Source organism: Tinamus guttatus, unplaced genomic scaffold, assembly GCF_059628265.1.
Source record: "Tinamus guttatus ecotype Peru unplaced genomic scaffold, ASM5962826v1 Tinamus_guttatus_pri_ptg000254l, whole genome shotgun sequence".
NCBI classification, from domain to species: Eukaryota; Metazoa; Chordata; class Aves; order Tinamiformes; family Tinamidae; genus Tinamus; species Tinamus guttatus.
The window spans coordinates 255,960-270,101 of NW_028288788.1; the positions used below are offsets into that span (position 1 = coordinate 255,960).

Sequence of the window (14,142 nt, forward strand, 5' to 3'; positions counted from 1 at the left end):
AGGGGACAGGACCGGACCCCGGCCCTGCGGCCCCGGCGGCGCCTTCCCCGCCTCGCCTCGACCCCGGGGCAGGGGGGCGCCCCGGGCCGGGCCCCGCACTGGGGGGGGTCCTCATCCCACTCGCGTCCCTGCACTGCGTGGGGCCGTCATCGTGTCCCCGCCCGGCAGGACGGTCCCCACGGGTCCCGCTCAGGGCCGCGCTGGCGGGGCCGGGGCTGGGGCCGGAGGCGCCGTCTCGTCTTCCCGGCAGGGCCGGGCGCTCCCGCGGCCCCGTTCCCAGCACAGGCGGCGCGGGAAGCGCCTTGCGACACGGGCGGCGCCGGGGGGGGGGGGCGGGCGGTCCCGGCTGAGTCACCGCCCGGCCACGCACGGGGCCACGCACGGGGTAGCCACGGCCAGGGGACACGCGGTAACACGCAGTGACACGCGGTGCGTGCGCACGCTCACAGCGGTGCCTGCACACATGCACACACGCAGGCACACGCGTGCACACACCCCCACGGTGACGCGGGGTGACAAGGACCTGCCCCTGGGCTGCCTGCGCTGTGCCACGGGGGGAGGCGGCCCCAGGACGTGGGGCGGGCGCGGGTGGCCGCCGGGCTCGCGGCTGCGTCACCGCAGCGCTGACGCATCGCTGCTACCTGTGGGTCCCGCGCGCTATATATAGCCTGGCGCGCGCCCCATCCGCTCGCCACGCCGGCACGCACGGCAGCGAGGGGGGCACAGCCGGCCCTGGGGTGGCCTTGGCCCTCCTCCATAAGGTCCCCCCATGGCCACCGGTGGAGCAGCGGCAGGGGCTGCGGTGGCCCCATGCCCACCCCGGGCAGCGCGGCAGTGGCTCCGTGCCTCCTGGCAGCGCCCCGGCTGGCAGGGCCGCCATGGACGTCACCTGCACGAGCTGTGCAGCTGCTGTCCCCACGGTGCCACCCGCCATGTGACGTCCCCATAACAACGTCCCAGGGCTGAGCCTGACAGGGTCCTGCCTGCTCCCTGCTGCAGGGAGGTGGGTGGTCAGATCCACCACATGCACGAACCCCCCCGACCTCCCCAGCACCAGGTAGAGGACCCGAGCGCCACGCGGTGCTTTGGGGGGGCCACCCTGACCCACGTGGCCAGTCCCCATGCGCTATGGCCGCAGCGGGCACAGGAGGTGGCAGAGCAGCAGGAGGGCGGCCGCCCCGGGAGCAGCGGGCAGGAGGGCGGGCGGCCGTGAGCTCAGCGCCCAGGCATGTGCGACGGGAGGGCCCTGTGGGGAGGCCACGCACGGGACGCGGAGCGAGCAGGGCTCTGCTCCTCGTGTGTGCACCCCACGCACAGCGCGCTCCACGTGCGCGCAGGCCGCGCAGGCGCACGCGGGTGCACGCAGCAGGACCCCGGCTGCACACGCGTGTGCGCGCGGTGCTGCCCCGGAGCCCGCAGCAGCCCCGGCGCTCGGGTCCCGGTTGCGCTGAGCGCTCGGGCTGCGTCCGAGCCCCACGGGAGGCGAGCGCGGCCCCCCACGCGCGGGGGCGGCTGCGGGAGCCGCGGCGAGGCCGGGCCAGCGGCCGCCGGGGGGTGGGGTGCGACATTCCTCGCGGCCTTGTTATTTTATCTGGTTCAAAGTCAGTTCCTGGAATGTTTTTAATTCCAGGATCCCGGCCCTGCGTCGGCAGCGCCGCCCCAGCCGCCGCCCCACGCGGGCGCTGCCCGAGCTGCCCCCGCGCTCCTGCTGGGCCTTGGCACCTGGGTTTGGAGCTGCCCGGTGCCGGGTACCCCCAGTACCTGCAGGAATCATTGATGCTCCTGCACGGGGCAGGACACCCCCATGTCCCAGCCTGGTGCTACCCGCACTCCCACAGACGCCCTGTTCCTGGTGTTCCTGGTGTTCCCAGCCCCTGCCAGGGACTTGCTGGCCACACCATCGCCCACCTGGGGTCTGGCAGAGCCCTCGGCCAACATCAGCGCTGGGGGCTGCTCCATGCTGCAGAACGGCCCCAGTGCCAGGGAGGAAAGCGGGGAGCCCCAGAGGGTCCGGCCACGGTGCCGCCGGGGGCCGGGCCGGCCGCGCACTCGGAGCGGGTCTCTCCCGACGGGCAGTTTCCAGACGCGCTCAGAATCGCCCCGCGCTTCCCGTGCGACCCAAGGCAAATATTTGCGGCGGTGCCGAGGCCTGGCAGGGTGTTTGCCCGGCGCGGGGCCAGGCGCAGCCCTGTGCAGCCTGCGGGGACACAGTGACCCCCGTGCAGGCCCCCGGCCAGCCCCAGCCCAAGGAACGGCCCTGGCGCTGCCCGGTGCTTCGGAGCGTGGGCTCGGTGCGAGCCAGCGCCAGGAGTGCCGGGGCCGGGCCGGGCGGGCAGGGCAGCCCGGACGCCTGGGCTCACCGCTGCGGCTGGGCAGGGCCAGGAGGAGGCGGCGGGCGGCCCCCGGCTCCGGCTCCCATCCCAGCTCCAGGGCGGATGGGGTGTTTGGGAGCGCCGGATGCCTGGGCCTGGTGGGCAGCGCCATCCCCGCCGCATCCCGGGACCCCTCCCGTTATCACGAGCATCTGCCGGCCCCGGGCGCCGTGATGTCCCCCCGGCAGCGCCATGTGCCACCCGTGTCCCATTTGCCCCCCCCCGCGCCGCAGACTCCCCCCGTGGGCGCTCGTGCCAGCCGTGCAAAGCGTGCGAGGCCGCCTGCACACGCGTGTGCACGTGCGTGTGCCCAGCCCGCGCGTCCCCGCGCGCACCGCAGGGAGCCGCGATCCCCGCGCGCGCACACGCGCGTGTCCGTGCGCCGGCCCGGGCAGCCATTGCCTTAAAAGGCCTCTGCCCCCGGCTCCGGTGCGGGCCGGCTCCTCTTCCCGTTGCCAAATTAGGCGCGAGCGGCGCGGGCCGGGGGTGTCGGGGGGGCGGCCCGGGCCGCGCTCTACCCGAAATGACGTCAAGGCCGGGAGCTGGCGGCGGGGCCGGTGCGGCGGTGGCACCGCAGGAGCCGGAGCCGCTTCCGCTGCCGGCCCCGGCTTCCTCCGCGCGTGGCCCCCCCGGTCCCTCCGCGCTGGGGCCGCCCCCCTGCTTGGGAAGAGCCCCTGGGAATGCTGGAGCTCGCGGGGAGCGGGATCAGCCCTTGGATCCCCCTCAAGGCACCAGCGTGGCGGGGGGGGCTGCGAGGGACGGGGGGGCGCAGGGACATTCTGGGTGGCCCTGGTGGCCCCCGGGCCGCCCACGGTGCCCACGCGGGCGCAGGTGCACGCAGCGCCCGCGCGGCCCCGCTCCGCGTCCCGGTCCTGCGGGGAAGGGGCAGCCCCGGGGGTTCCGCGCTGGGGGAAGCAGCCGCGCGTGGGGAGGGCGCAGGCGCCGGCCCGGCCGGTGGAACCGGCTCCTCGCGGCCGCGGCGGGACCGGGCAGCGCCGGAGCGGGTCGGCCCGGTCGGGTGAGCGGTGCCGGGCGGGGGGGGGCTGCGGTTCCGGCTTCCCAGAACGCGGCCGCTTCCCCCCCGCGCGGGAGGAAGGGGCAGAGGCGGCGGCGCCTCCGCGTTTCTCTTCCTCCCCGGGCTCGGGCTCGCACCGCGCCCGGGAACACCCAGAGCCCCGGGCCGGGTCACGGCGGCCCCGGCGCCGCGAGGTGGGGCGGGAAGGGGGGGAAACACGGGAGCCGGGGCCCCGCAGCGACGGCAGGCGCGGGTGCATCCAGACTGCCCAAATTTATTTCAAAAATAAAAAATAAAATATTAAAGACCGAAAGCCTCGCTCTGCCCTCCCCGCCCCCTCCCCCAAACACACAAAAAAGACTTTTACAGACAAAAAACACATCACAGGGGGGTCTATTTGCACAGATCTCCTGACAAAAAAAAAAAAAGAAAAAAAGAAAAAAAAAATCAAAGTCGGACAAGGAAAAGGATCTCTACGGCCTATGCAAGACTATGTCAGTATTGGCTCAGTCGGGTAATTAATGTCTATAAATATTAGCCCCACGGCTTGCAGACAGCCATGACCGAGTACTGGGTTCATTTATTCATTATTTTTTTGAACTTTTCTCCTCCTCTTTTTTTTAAGTTAAAAAAATAAAAACAAACAAAAAACAAACAAAAAAATATCCTCCGAGCCCCTGATGGGGCTGGGGGAGGCGGCAGCTCCTGGCTGGGCTCGGCCAGGGGGGCAGCCCCCAGGTTGCCCCACACAGAAATAACCCCCCTGCCCGGTGCCCGCAGGCCCCAGCGCAGCCCCTAAAGTGCACGCGGGGCCGGGCCGGGCGCCGCCGGCAATGCTACATATAGAAGGGAAGGAGAAGGGGGGGCCGCAGGGGCAGGGACCCCCCCGGCACCGCGCGGGGGCCGCCCCGGCCGCAGCTTCACAGCCCGAAAAGCAGCTTCGGCGCCGGGTGCCGCCGAGCCGGCCAGCAGCGCCGTGGCCCTGGGCACGCGGAGGGTCCGGGGGCACCCGTGGGGCTTGGTCCCCTGCCCGGCCCCCCGTGTGACGCCGTGGTGGCGGGGGGGGGGAAAGGCTTCGCTGCGATGTCCCCCCGGCGGGGGCAGAGCCAGGGGAGCCGCGCGCGGACGGCCGTGCCGGGGCCGGCGGCAGAGTCGGCGGCGCCGCCCGGGCGCTGCTCTATGCTACAACGAACTCGGATTTCATGTCCGCTTTGACCTCCGGCTTCCACACCGAGTCCTCGAAGTCCAGGTCGAGGCTGCCCTCGCTGGAGACGCTGCTGTTGCTGTTGGTGCGGCTGGACTTGCGGTTGGGCAGCCAGTGGTAGGGCCCGCGGGCGTCCCGGCGCGCCTTCCGCCGCAGCCGCTTCTGCTGCATCAGCAGCTGCAGCCGCTCCACCTTGCAGCGCGTCGCCCGGTTCTCCGTCTGCCGCAGCCGGTCCCCTGCAACGGCAGCGGTGCCGGCGTCACTCCCGGGTCGGGACACGGCCGCATCCCCCCCCGGCGTGGATGGGCACGACGCAAAGCTCCCCAAAATGGGGTGTCTGCACAAGGCACGGGGCACACGGAGCCGGGCGCTGGCAGCAGCGCTCCCGGGTGCGGAGCTTTGCCCAAACACCCGAGGAAAAGTGAAGGTGGGAGAGACCCCCCTGCCCCGGTCCCCCCCGCGGCCGTTTCGGTTCTTCTCTCTAGGCAAATCGCGGTGGGGGGCGGGTGCTTCCTGCACCCGGGGGTGCAGGTGCACGGAGCCAGCGCGGGGGGGACGGGGAGGTGGCCCCTGCCCGAGCCCGGGGGGACACACGGGGACGCTGCAGCCCCGGCTGCGCAGGGGGCTTCTCCCATGCAGCATAAGAGGAAAAATAGAATGTGGTGCAAAAGGGAAGAGCACAAGGGCATGAGCGCCGGGGCGGCGGGCGCTGGTGGCGGTGCCAGCCCTGCCGGGGACGCTGCCACCCGACGCGTGACGTCTGTGGGGCAGGGCCGCAGAGACAGGGAGGATCCTGCGCTGCCGGCTCCGCCGCGGGAACGGGCGAGGAGGAAGCAGGGGGCGGAGGAGGAGGAGGCAGGGAGGGAAGGGAGGAAGAAAGAAGCAGCGAGGAGGAGGCGGCGGCAGCAGCGCAGGGCCCTGCGCCCACGGGCGTCTGCTCCTCGCAAGCAGCCAACAGCCCCACGGACACCATGGGAGCGGGGCTGCGCTCCGGCATCCGCACCCCATCCCGCAGCTATTCCTGCCGTGCGGCGGCAGCTCCCGGGGGAAGCCCTGGCACCCCCCACTGCACAGGCCTCAATGGGACCTTTGTCTTGGCCGCAGGTGGCAGCGGGGAGGAGGGACCCCCCCGCCCTGGCACCCCGGGGTCCGGGCTGCTCCAGTGCTCTCAAAGGAAGCAAAAGGGCAGGAATTGGGAGGGGACACGGGAGGCTCCGTTTGCTGTGCACAGATGCTGCTGTCTGGGCGGGCGGTTGCCCAGGGGACATCACCCTTGCGCGGAGTGTGGCACCGCGGGACACGGGGGACACTCACCGCTGGGCTTGCACATGCGGATCTGGCTTTGGCACTGGACGACGGGGTGCAGGGGCGCGGAGGCGGCGGGCGCCGGCAGCGGCTCTGAGGTAGTTTTGGTGGCGAGGTCCGGGGACGAGGGGGCCGAGGAGGAGAACTGCGTCTGGCAGCGCAGCTGCGTCAGGGACTGCGGCATCCCCTGGTAGTGTCGCGTGGCGCTGAGGAGGTCGTTCAGGATCTGCAGGATGGTGCCGATGTCCCGCCGCGGCCGCCCGCTGCTGTCCTGGCAGTTGGGGTGCAAAGTGCCTGCGGGAAGGACGGGATGGGGTGTGAGACGGGCAGCACCCACACTGGGGATGAGTCCCTGGCACCTGTCCCCAAGCTGCAGGTCACCGGTGTCACCCCCCCTTGCACCTACCGGAGAAGGTCCCTGAGAAGACCCCGGGCGCGTGGTTGACGAAGCTCTCGATGACGGCGCCGGGCTTGCGGGATCGGGGCGACGGGGCGGGACTGCCGCCCGGGGAGCTGCTGCTGCGCGTGCCGCACTCCACCTGCGCAGAGAGGACGCGGTCACCCCAGCGCCGAGGGGCATCCCCGGCCGCATCGGACCGCGCAGGCGGTCCCCAACGGGGGGTTTGCGGCTCCGCAGGACTCACCTCGGAGCAGGAGGACACCACGCTGCTGTTGACCGCTTGCGTGCCGGCCCCGTGCGAGCGGAACATGCCGGCGGTGACGGGCGCGGGGTGGGGGGCGTTGCAGTAGACGGGGGCGGGCGGCGCGGTGGGCGCCGGGCTCTGCTGGCAGGCGGGCACCACGGGCACGCGGGCGAAGCCGGAGCCGGCGGCGCCGTGCAGCGCGCGGCAGTGGGGGCTGGTGGCGCCCGCCTCGCCGCGGCTGGCGATGACGTGCCGGTGCTGCAGCTGCCCGCTGCTCTGCTGCGCCGCCAGCTGCAGCTGCACGAACATCATGTGGTCGCCGACCCGCAGGGCCAGGGTCAGCGGGGACCGTCCTGACAAGAAGTCGTTGACCTGGGGAGAGAAGCGACCCACGTCAGCCCCACGGAGCCCCCACGCCGGGAAGGTCCCGCGGGGACATGGGGACAGCACGGGGGGAGGCGTTGCAGGGATGACCCCTCCGCCGCGGCGCCGGGCGGGCCAGGCCCCGTCCCCGCGCGACCCCAGCGCGTTGCCAGCTCCGGCCGGGGCAGTCTCTCCTCCCCGCCCTGCATCGCCCAGCACGGGGGTGGCAGCCCGGCCCTCACCGCGGCGCAGACGCTCCCGCAGCGCCCACCGGGCAGGGCCGGGGCTGCTGGCAGCGCCGCAGGGCGTCTGCACCGCGGCACAGCCCAGGGCAGGGGGCAGCCGGGGCAGCCCCAGCGCGGGGAGGAGGCTCCGGCACCACCGGGGCGATGGAGCGGATGCAGCGGGGACCCCCCATGTGGCACCGGCATCACAACCCTCCCCGTGCCGCCCCCACGGCCGCGATGCCGGGGGGCACCGCTCCGAGCGCGCGCGCGCACATGCGGGCAGCGCTGCGGGCAGGACGCCGGGTCACGGCTAATGGCAGTGACGACACTGCCACCCCCCAGCCCAGCTATTCTAGGGCACGGCCGGGACTGCCTCTCCCGGCCCATCACATGCGGCGCCCTGCGCGGCTCCCCAGCTGCTGCAGGGACGTCACCCCCCACCAGCAGCAGCCGCCGCAGCGGCGACCCCAGAGGCACCCGAAGAGCCGGCGCCGCAGCCGAGCGCCCCAGCCCCGCGCCGGCCCCGGCTCCCCCGCGCCCACGGAGGCCGCTTCTGAGAAGCCGTGGGAAAAGCAGCTTTAAAAATACCAGCAGCAAAGCCCTGAGCGTGTCAGGCGGCGGCTGCAGAGGAAGCGGTGGGCGGGAAGGAGCCGCGGCAGCTCTGGACACCGGGGTTACGGGCGAGGGGGCGGCGGAGGCCGGCGGGCGCGCACGTGCGGGCACACGCGCGTGCTGGCGCCGCGGCTGCTCCCGGGCACCGGCCCCTGGCTGCAGCCGCCCGGGTCGGCCCGGTTGCACAGCCCCCTTGGCCGGCCCTTGCTCACGAATCCCCTCGTTCTGCCCAGCTTGGCATCGAGGAGCCACCCTCACGCCTCCCGCGTGTCCCCATGGCCTGTGCCACCCCCGCTGCAGGGAAAGGGAGGACAGGGGCCAGGAGGCACCTGCTGCCCCCCCAAACCGCACAGCGGGGCCGCCTCGCTCCGGCCTCACCCCCTTCCACCCTAGGGAGGCCCCAAAGGGCCCCCACAGGCGGCTCCCACCTACCCCGGACATCAGCAGGGGCCGGGGCTGCCCTGTCTGACCCCGGCCAGCCCCGGGAGCAGACGGAGACCCCCCGGCTCCCACCGAGCTGCCCCGCGGCCTCCCCGCACAGGGCCCCAGCGCGGCCGGCGGCCCCGCTCGCCGCCCCCGTCCCATGGCGCCGGGGCCCCGCAGGGCAGCCGGGCCCGGCAGGAGCTCCGGGGCTCCCAGCGCCCGCCCCCGCACGCCTGCCAACCCCCCCGGCACAACCGGGCCGCTCCAATGCAAACACGTCCCACCCAGCCGCCTGCTCAGCCGCCCACGGCCGGCCCGGGGAGGACCCCGTCCCTCCCAGCCCGCTCCGCCGCGGGGCCGGGCAGGGGGCCAGGCCGCCCAAGGGGCCCCGGCCCAGCCTGGAGCCCCCCGGAGCAGCCGGGAGCCCGTGGAGCCGGGGGGAGCGGGCGCCTCGCGCCGGGCGTGGGGCCCATAGGGACAGGGCGAGCGCCTCCCGGCTGCTTCTCAGAAACGCTGATGACTCAGAGAACGCCGCATTCCCCGCGCGCGGCCTGGCCCCGCGCAACCCGGCGCCCGGCCACCCCAGCCTGGCACGGGGGACGAGCCCGGCGCTGCAGCCCCCGGAGCTGCCCCGCTCCGTTTCCTGGCGGCCGGGGAGGGGAGAGGCCAGCGCAGAGCAAGGGAAAGGGGGGAGCGGGAAGCGGCTCCTCCGCTCCCCCGGCTTCCAGGCGGCCTCTCCAGCCGGGCGCAGCTGCGGCCGACAGCTGGGAGCCGCCGGCAGCTCCTGCGCTCGCCCGGGCGCGCGGGGCTCGGCCGTGCCAAGGAGGGCAGAGGGCCAGGGCCGCTCGGCCACCATTGAGAAATCGCATTCCTCTGGCCGGGCCCCCGGCCACGCGGGCCGGCTCCCGCGACCGGGCAGGACACGTCGCCGCTGCCCGGCCGGGCTGCGCAGGGGCCAAGGCCGTGGGAAGCCACGAGCTGCCCGACCCGGTGCCCTGCAAAGCGGGGGCAGCCGCAGCCTGTCCCCCGTGTGCAGGAAGCGCCTCCGGCCCTTCCAGGAAAGCCCCGGGCGCAGCGTCCCCTCCTGCCCCACGGCCGCTTCCTGGGGGCTCCGGGGGCCCCGCGCGGCACCTCGGCCCCTCGCCGCCCCCGAGGAAGCCGGCGCGGAGCTGCCCGCGCCGCCGGAGGCTGCGTGACGCAGGCAGAGCCGAGCAAAGCATGAATGGGAGGAGTGGTTTCCTGCCCCCCTCCGCCCCCCAGGTGCCGGCGGTTCCTCTGGCGCTTCCTGCGGCAGCGCCCGGAGCCCACGGCCCTGCGCCACCCGCCCCGGCGTCCGCAGGGCACGACCTGCCTGGCGGAGCCTCCAAGGGGACACCTGGGCCCTGCGCTGCGCCCTGGCACTGGACAGGGCCCTCGCTGCAGGACGCCGCCCTCGTAAATGCCCCAGGGTGGGCACAGCAGGGACGGAGGGCACCGAGGAACCCGGGCTCCGCGGGGAGACCCGGAGGCAGCGGCCAGGCTGGCGCAGAGGGCTCAAGTCCTGGCTCAGCCGGCACAGGTTAGAGCAGCTGCCCAGAGCCAAGGTCGTGCTGGCAGCCAAGGGCAACCGAGGGCCCCGGGCCACCCCGGGGACCGGCCCTGCGGCTCAGCCCCTTCCCCAAGCCTCAGCCAGGCAGGTTAAAACCCCTCCGAGAGGGGAGCTCCAGCAGCGGCCGGAAAGGGAGGGAGGAAGGAGTTGAGCAGCAAGAACAGAGACTGAAAACAAAGCAGCAGAGGCCTCCGCAGCTGGGGGTAAATTCCAGCCCCGGTGCAGCCGGCCCCCCCGCCCGGCCACCTCCCGCCTCCGGGGCGGCCCCACCAAGGCCAAGAAACTTCAGTTATTCTAAACACAGACGCAGCCAGCGCCGCCCCCGCGGCCCCCAACGCCCCCTCCTCCTCAAGGCCGCAGAGCGGCCGCGCACAGAGCGCCACAGAGCCCGGCACATCCTATTTTTTTCCAAGGACGGCTCCAAGGAGAGGAGGAAGAGCCCTCGTCAGCACCGGCTGGAGACGCAGAGCTCGCCAGCCCAGGGACCCGCTCGTTGCTCAACACCGGCCTCAGCCCCCGGCGAGGCAACGCGGCCTCCCAAGCTGGCTCTGGGGACATGGGGAGGTGCCACCGAGTCCCTCAGTGCCACCGACCTGCTGCGTGACCTTGAGTGAGTCACTTCACCTCGCAGCGCCCCGGCCCTCCGCGCTGCCGGGGCTGTTTGGGCCGTGCCCGCGCGGGGCCTCCCTGCGCACGATGACGCTGCCGCCCCGGGCGCCACCCTCAGCGCCACCAAACCCTCCGCAAGGTGAAACCCAAAGGAGGCACCAAACACCAAAGCCACTTGGGAGGGGACAGCGAGGCAGATCACAGCAGTCCCTTCCCCCAAGCCACCCGCAGAGCGCTCTTTGTCTCCAGCCATGCGCCAGCATCAGGCCTCTCACCTGAGTTTCAGTTAAGCTTTCCAGGGCTTGCATCACTGACTGTTCTGGCCTGGACGCCTGGGACTGGAAAAAAAGGAGGGGGGGGGAACGTTACAAGTGCAGGGAAGGAGGGGGCGTCCGCGCCGAGGAGGGCAGGGCTGACATGTCACTTCCACTATTTCTACACAAGCCCTGAGAAAGCAGTGAAATATTAAACCGGCTGCTGCGCCCAGCCCCAGGCTCCCTCGCGGGGGGCCGGGGCAGCGGGTGCCGCAGGCGCATCCTCGCCTGCGGCTTTAATAATAGATGGGTGGGAGGGAGCAGCAGGAAAGGGCCGTTTACCATCAAGCCGGCCTCCACGGTGGGCACGAGCGTCAGCTTGCTTCCTTCCGCGACGCCCAGGTCCTGCAGCTTCCCACAGCTGAGGCGGCTGCGGGGAGAGCACACGGACACCGCGGTCAGCACTTCCCCCCGCCGGCCACGGATCGCACCGCGGCGGGGGGCGCGGAGCCCCCCCGGGCACGCGCGGGGCTGGCACCGGGAGCAGCCGCCCCCCAGCCTCGTCTGCCCCCCCCCGGTGCTGGGCTGAGCCCCCCGCGCTCCCGCTGGGGGCCCTTCCCTCTGTGCCCGGTGCAAACGGGGCCTCCGCAGGGCAGAGGGGAGCAGCGCCCGGGTGGGCACCCAGCAGGGGCACAGGCCTTTGTGGCACACGAGGGGGCTGGGAGAGGAATTTGGACCAGCTTGGGCTGGGGGAGGCAGCCCGGGGGAACGCCCCCCCCCCCACCACCACCCGTTTCCATAAGTCACGGCAGATGCGAGCGGCTTCTCCCACACAGCCCCGCTCCCCCCCGGCCCCTCTCCAATTAGGAGCCGGGCGAGACCATTCAAGTCGCTGCTCGGCGGCGAGCACAAAGCGCGGGGCGCGGGCAGCGCCCCCGGCCGCCCCCGCGGGCTGGACCCGCCCCCCGGCCCCGCGGCCTCCCCCGCGCCGGCCGCGCTCGCGCAGACAAAGGAGCCGCGCGGGGCCCCGCGCGCGGCGGCCGCGGGGCCGGGGGCGGCCGCCCAAGTTCAGCCCCAGAACAAAGACCGGGCCCCGCTCCTCCCACCCCCCCCCTCCCACCCCCCGCCACTCCCGGGCTCGCCGCCCCCCGCCCCGGGAGCCGCCGGCTGGAGGAGCCCCCGGGGCTGCATCCTGCGGGCAGGAACCGGAGCGAAACGGGGCCACGCGTGGGAGCGCGGGGGGGAGGCGGGTGGGCGTCTTTGTGCGCCCCGTCCCGCGGTGCAGCCACGTCGCGGGGGCTGGAAAAAGGGGGGCAGTGCGGAGGGGACCCCCCCAGGGACGGGAGCGCGGGGGGCGCCGGCTCCTACCTCTCTTTGTGCAGCAGAGCCAGCCGCTCCTTGGGCACTTTGAGCCGCTGCGAGAGGCGCCTCTTGAGCCCCTCCACGGTCTCGTCCAGGGGCACGCAGAGCTCGTAGCGCGCGCCCGTGGTCGTGTGGATGTGCAGGTTCATGGAGGGCTCGTTGGGCAGCAGCTCGCAGGCTGCCGCTGCCCGGCTGCAGCTCCTGGCGCTCGGCTGCTGGTCCATCCGCCGCCCTGCGGGGAGCAGCGGTTGGCGGCGGCGGCCGGAGGGAGCGGAGGGACGCGGAGGGCGGCAGACAAAGGGGAGCGGCCCCCCCCCGCTCCCGCCCCGGGCAACGCTGCGCTGGCTCCGGCGCCGCCGCCGCCGCGAGCAGCTCCGCTCTGCTCCTCCCGCTGCCCGGCAAGGCCTTAAAGGAGGTCGCGGCGGGAGGGAGGGACGCGGCGGCGGCGCGGGGGGGGGGGATCCTTCCTACGGGAGGGCCGAGCTGGCGGCAGCGAAGGGGGCGGCCGCGCTGGCTGCTCGGGGCCGCCGCTGCCTCCTCCCCGCCGCCTTCCCGTGTCTGCGGGGCGGCTGCTGCGGGCGGCGGGGCCCGCAGGGGGCGGGGAAGGGGCGCACGGCGCGTCCCGTCCCCCCCCCCCCCGCGCCGGTGCCCCCTCCCCCCGGGGCCGGACCCGCCTCAGCGGCCGCGCGAGTAACAAAGGGGGGGAGGGGCGCCAAAGTTACAATGTAGCAACGCCGCGGAGGGGGGCGGGGCTTCCGCCCTCATTCACGCCGCGCTCCGCCAATGGGCGCGCGCCGAGCGCGGAGCCACGGGCGGCCGCAGCCAATGGCGGCGCGGCCGCGGCTCCCCACGTGGCCGGGCGGCCCGGCCGGATTCCTCCCGCCCACGCGGCCCCGCGGAGCCGCCTCCCCCCCCCCGCCCGACGCAGCCATTCATGAGCTCGGGGCCGCACAACAAAGGGCTCCCTATGGAGCGGGGCCCGCGGCCCGGGGGGGACGGGGCCCGCGTGGGGGGGGGTACCGGATTCGCCCCCCGGTGCGGGGGGAGGCGGCAGCGCCGCGCGGGGCAGAGCTCTCGTGCGGAGGGAAAAACAGCCGGGCCCCCACGGGGAGAGACGGCGAGGAAGGGGCGGCCCCAGGGCCCCCTCTTTGTTGGGGGCCTCGGGGGAAAGAGGGGGGCGCGGGGTCACGGCGAGGAGCGCGGCGGAGGGCAGGGGGGGCGCCATCACCAGCCCCGGTTCCCCGCTGGCACCGTCACCCCCGCGCGCGGCGCGAGCTCCCCCCCCGCTTCCTCCCGGTGACGCCGCTACCGCCGCGGGGAAGGGCCTGAGCGCGGGGTGGGGGCGGCCCCGGCGGGGGGCACCGCGAACGGGGGTCCCGGCCGCCCAGCGAGGGGACCGGGGCGGGAGGGGGGGGCTATGAGTCAGCAAAGCGCGGGCGCCCTCTGCCGGCCCCGGGGCGCCGCCTCCGCCGGGGGGGCTCCCGGGACACCGGGACCGGCCGCCGGGGCCGCTCGGTAACCGGGGCAGCTCCGAACTCCTCGGCGCGCTGCGGGCGAGCGCCCCCCTCCCCTCCCCTCCCAGAACGGGGTGCGGGGCTATCCCCGAAGCAACCGGGGCGCAGGGTCCCGAACCTGGAGCGGGACGAGCGCGGCCCCCGCGCCCCGAGGGCTGGAAGAGCCCCGAGCACCCCGGGCAGAAGACGGGCCGGGCGGTGGGACGAGTTCCCGGAATGCCGGGGGTCCCGTCCGCCACCACCACTGGCGACCGCGGGGCCCGGGGCGGCCAAGCCGCCCTGCTCGCCCCGGTGAAAACCCGCGATCGCGGCCGCGCTCCGCGTCCCCCGGCAGCCGCGCTGCTGCCACCCGCCCAGGCCCAACTCACCGAGCCCGGAGCGCTGCCCCACGGGTCCCCGGAGCGGCTGGAGTTCGGCGGCAGGACGAGAGAAAAGATCCCAAAACTTCCCGGGGGGCGGAGCGGAGCAGGCGGCGGGTCGGGGCCCGGGTCCGGCGGAGCTGCGCGGTGCCCCCTCCCCGGCGCTGGAGCCGCTCCGAGCGCTGCCTTGACGCGGAGCGGGCGGGGAGGTGCCCCAAGTTTTATCCCGCACCGCCCGGGGTGGAGCCTGCCGGGGGCAGGCACCGGCCCGGCCCCGACCAGCACCGGCCC

General features: G+C 74.2%; 1 protein-coding gene across 1 annotated transcript; it reads right to left on the reverse strand.

Moving 5' to 3' along the window:
* Window positions 1-4,563: 4,563 nt before the first annotated feature.
* MIDN (midnolin) lies at window positions 4,564-13,941 on the reverse strand. The gene is made up of 8 exons (XM_088526732.1): window positions 13,861-13,941; window positions 11,985-12,210; window positions 10,959-11,046; window positions 10,638-10,700; window positions 6,541-6,912; window positions 6,303-6,435; window positions 5,906-6,190; window positions 4,564-4,827 (listed from the first exon to the last, which is right to left on the reverse strand). Exons 2-8 carry the CDS (start codon window positions 12,200-12,202, stop codon window positions 4,565-4,567), a joined length of 1,422 nt encoding a protein of 473 aa, XP_088382858.1. The 5' UTR covers window positions 12,203-12,210; window positions 13,861-13,941; the 3' UTR covers window position 4,564.
* Window positions 13,942-14,142: the final 201 nt, after the last annotated feature.

Excerpts from the sequence above, each read along its gene's own strand:
- MIDN (XM_088526732.1), bottom strand. The coding sequence starts at position 12,202 with ATGGACCAGCAGCCGAGCGCCAGGAGCTGCAGCCGGGCAGCGGCAGCC. Across the intron at positions 11,047-11,984 it reads GCTCTGCTGCACAAAGAGAG|CCGCCTCAGCTGTGGGAAGC; the intron begins GTAGGAGCCGGC and ends CTCTCCCCGCAG. Across the intron at positions 10,701-10,958 it reads CCGTGGAGGCCGGCTTGATG|TCCCAGGCGTCCAGGCCAGA; the intron begins GTAAACGGCCCT and ends CTTTTTTTCCAG.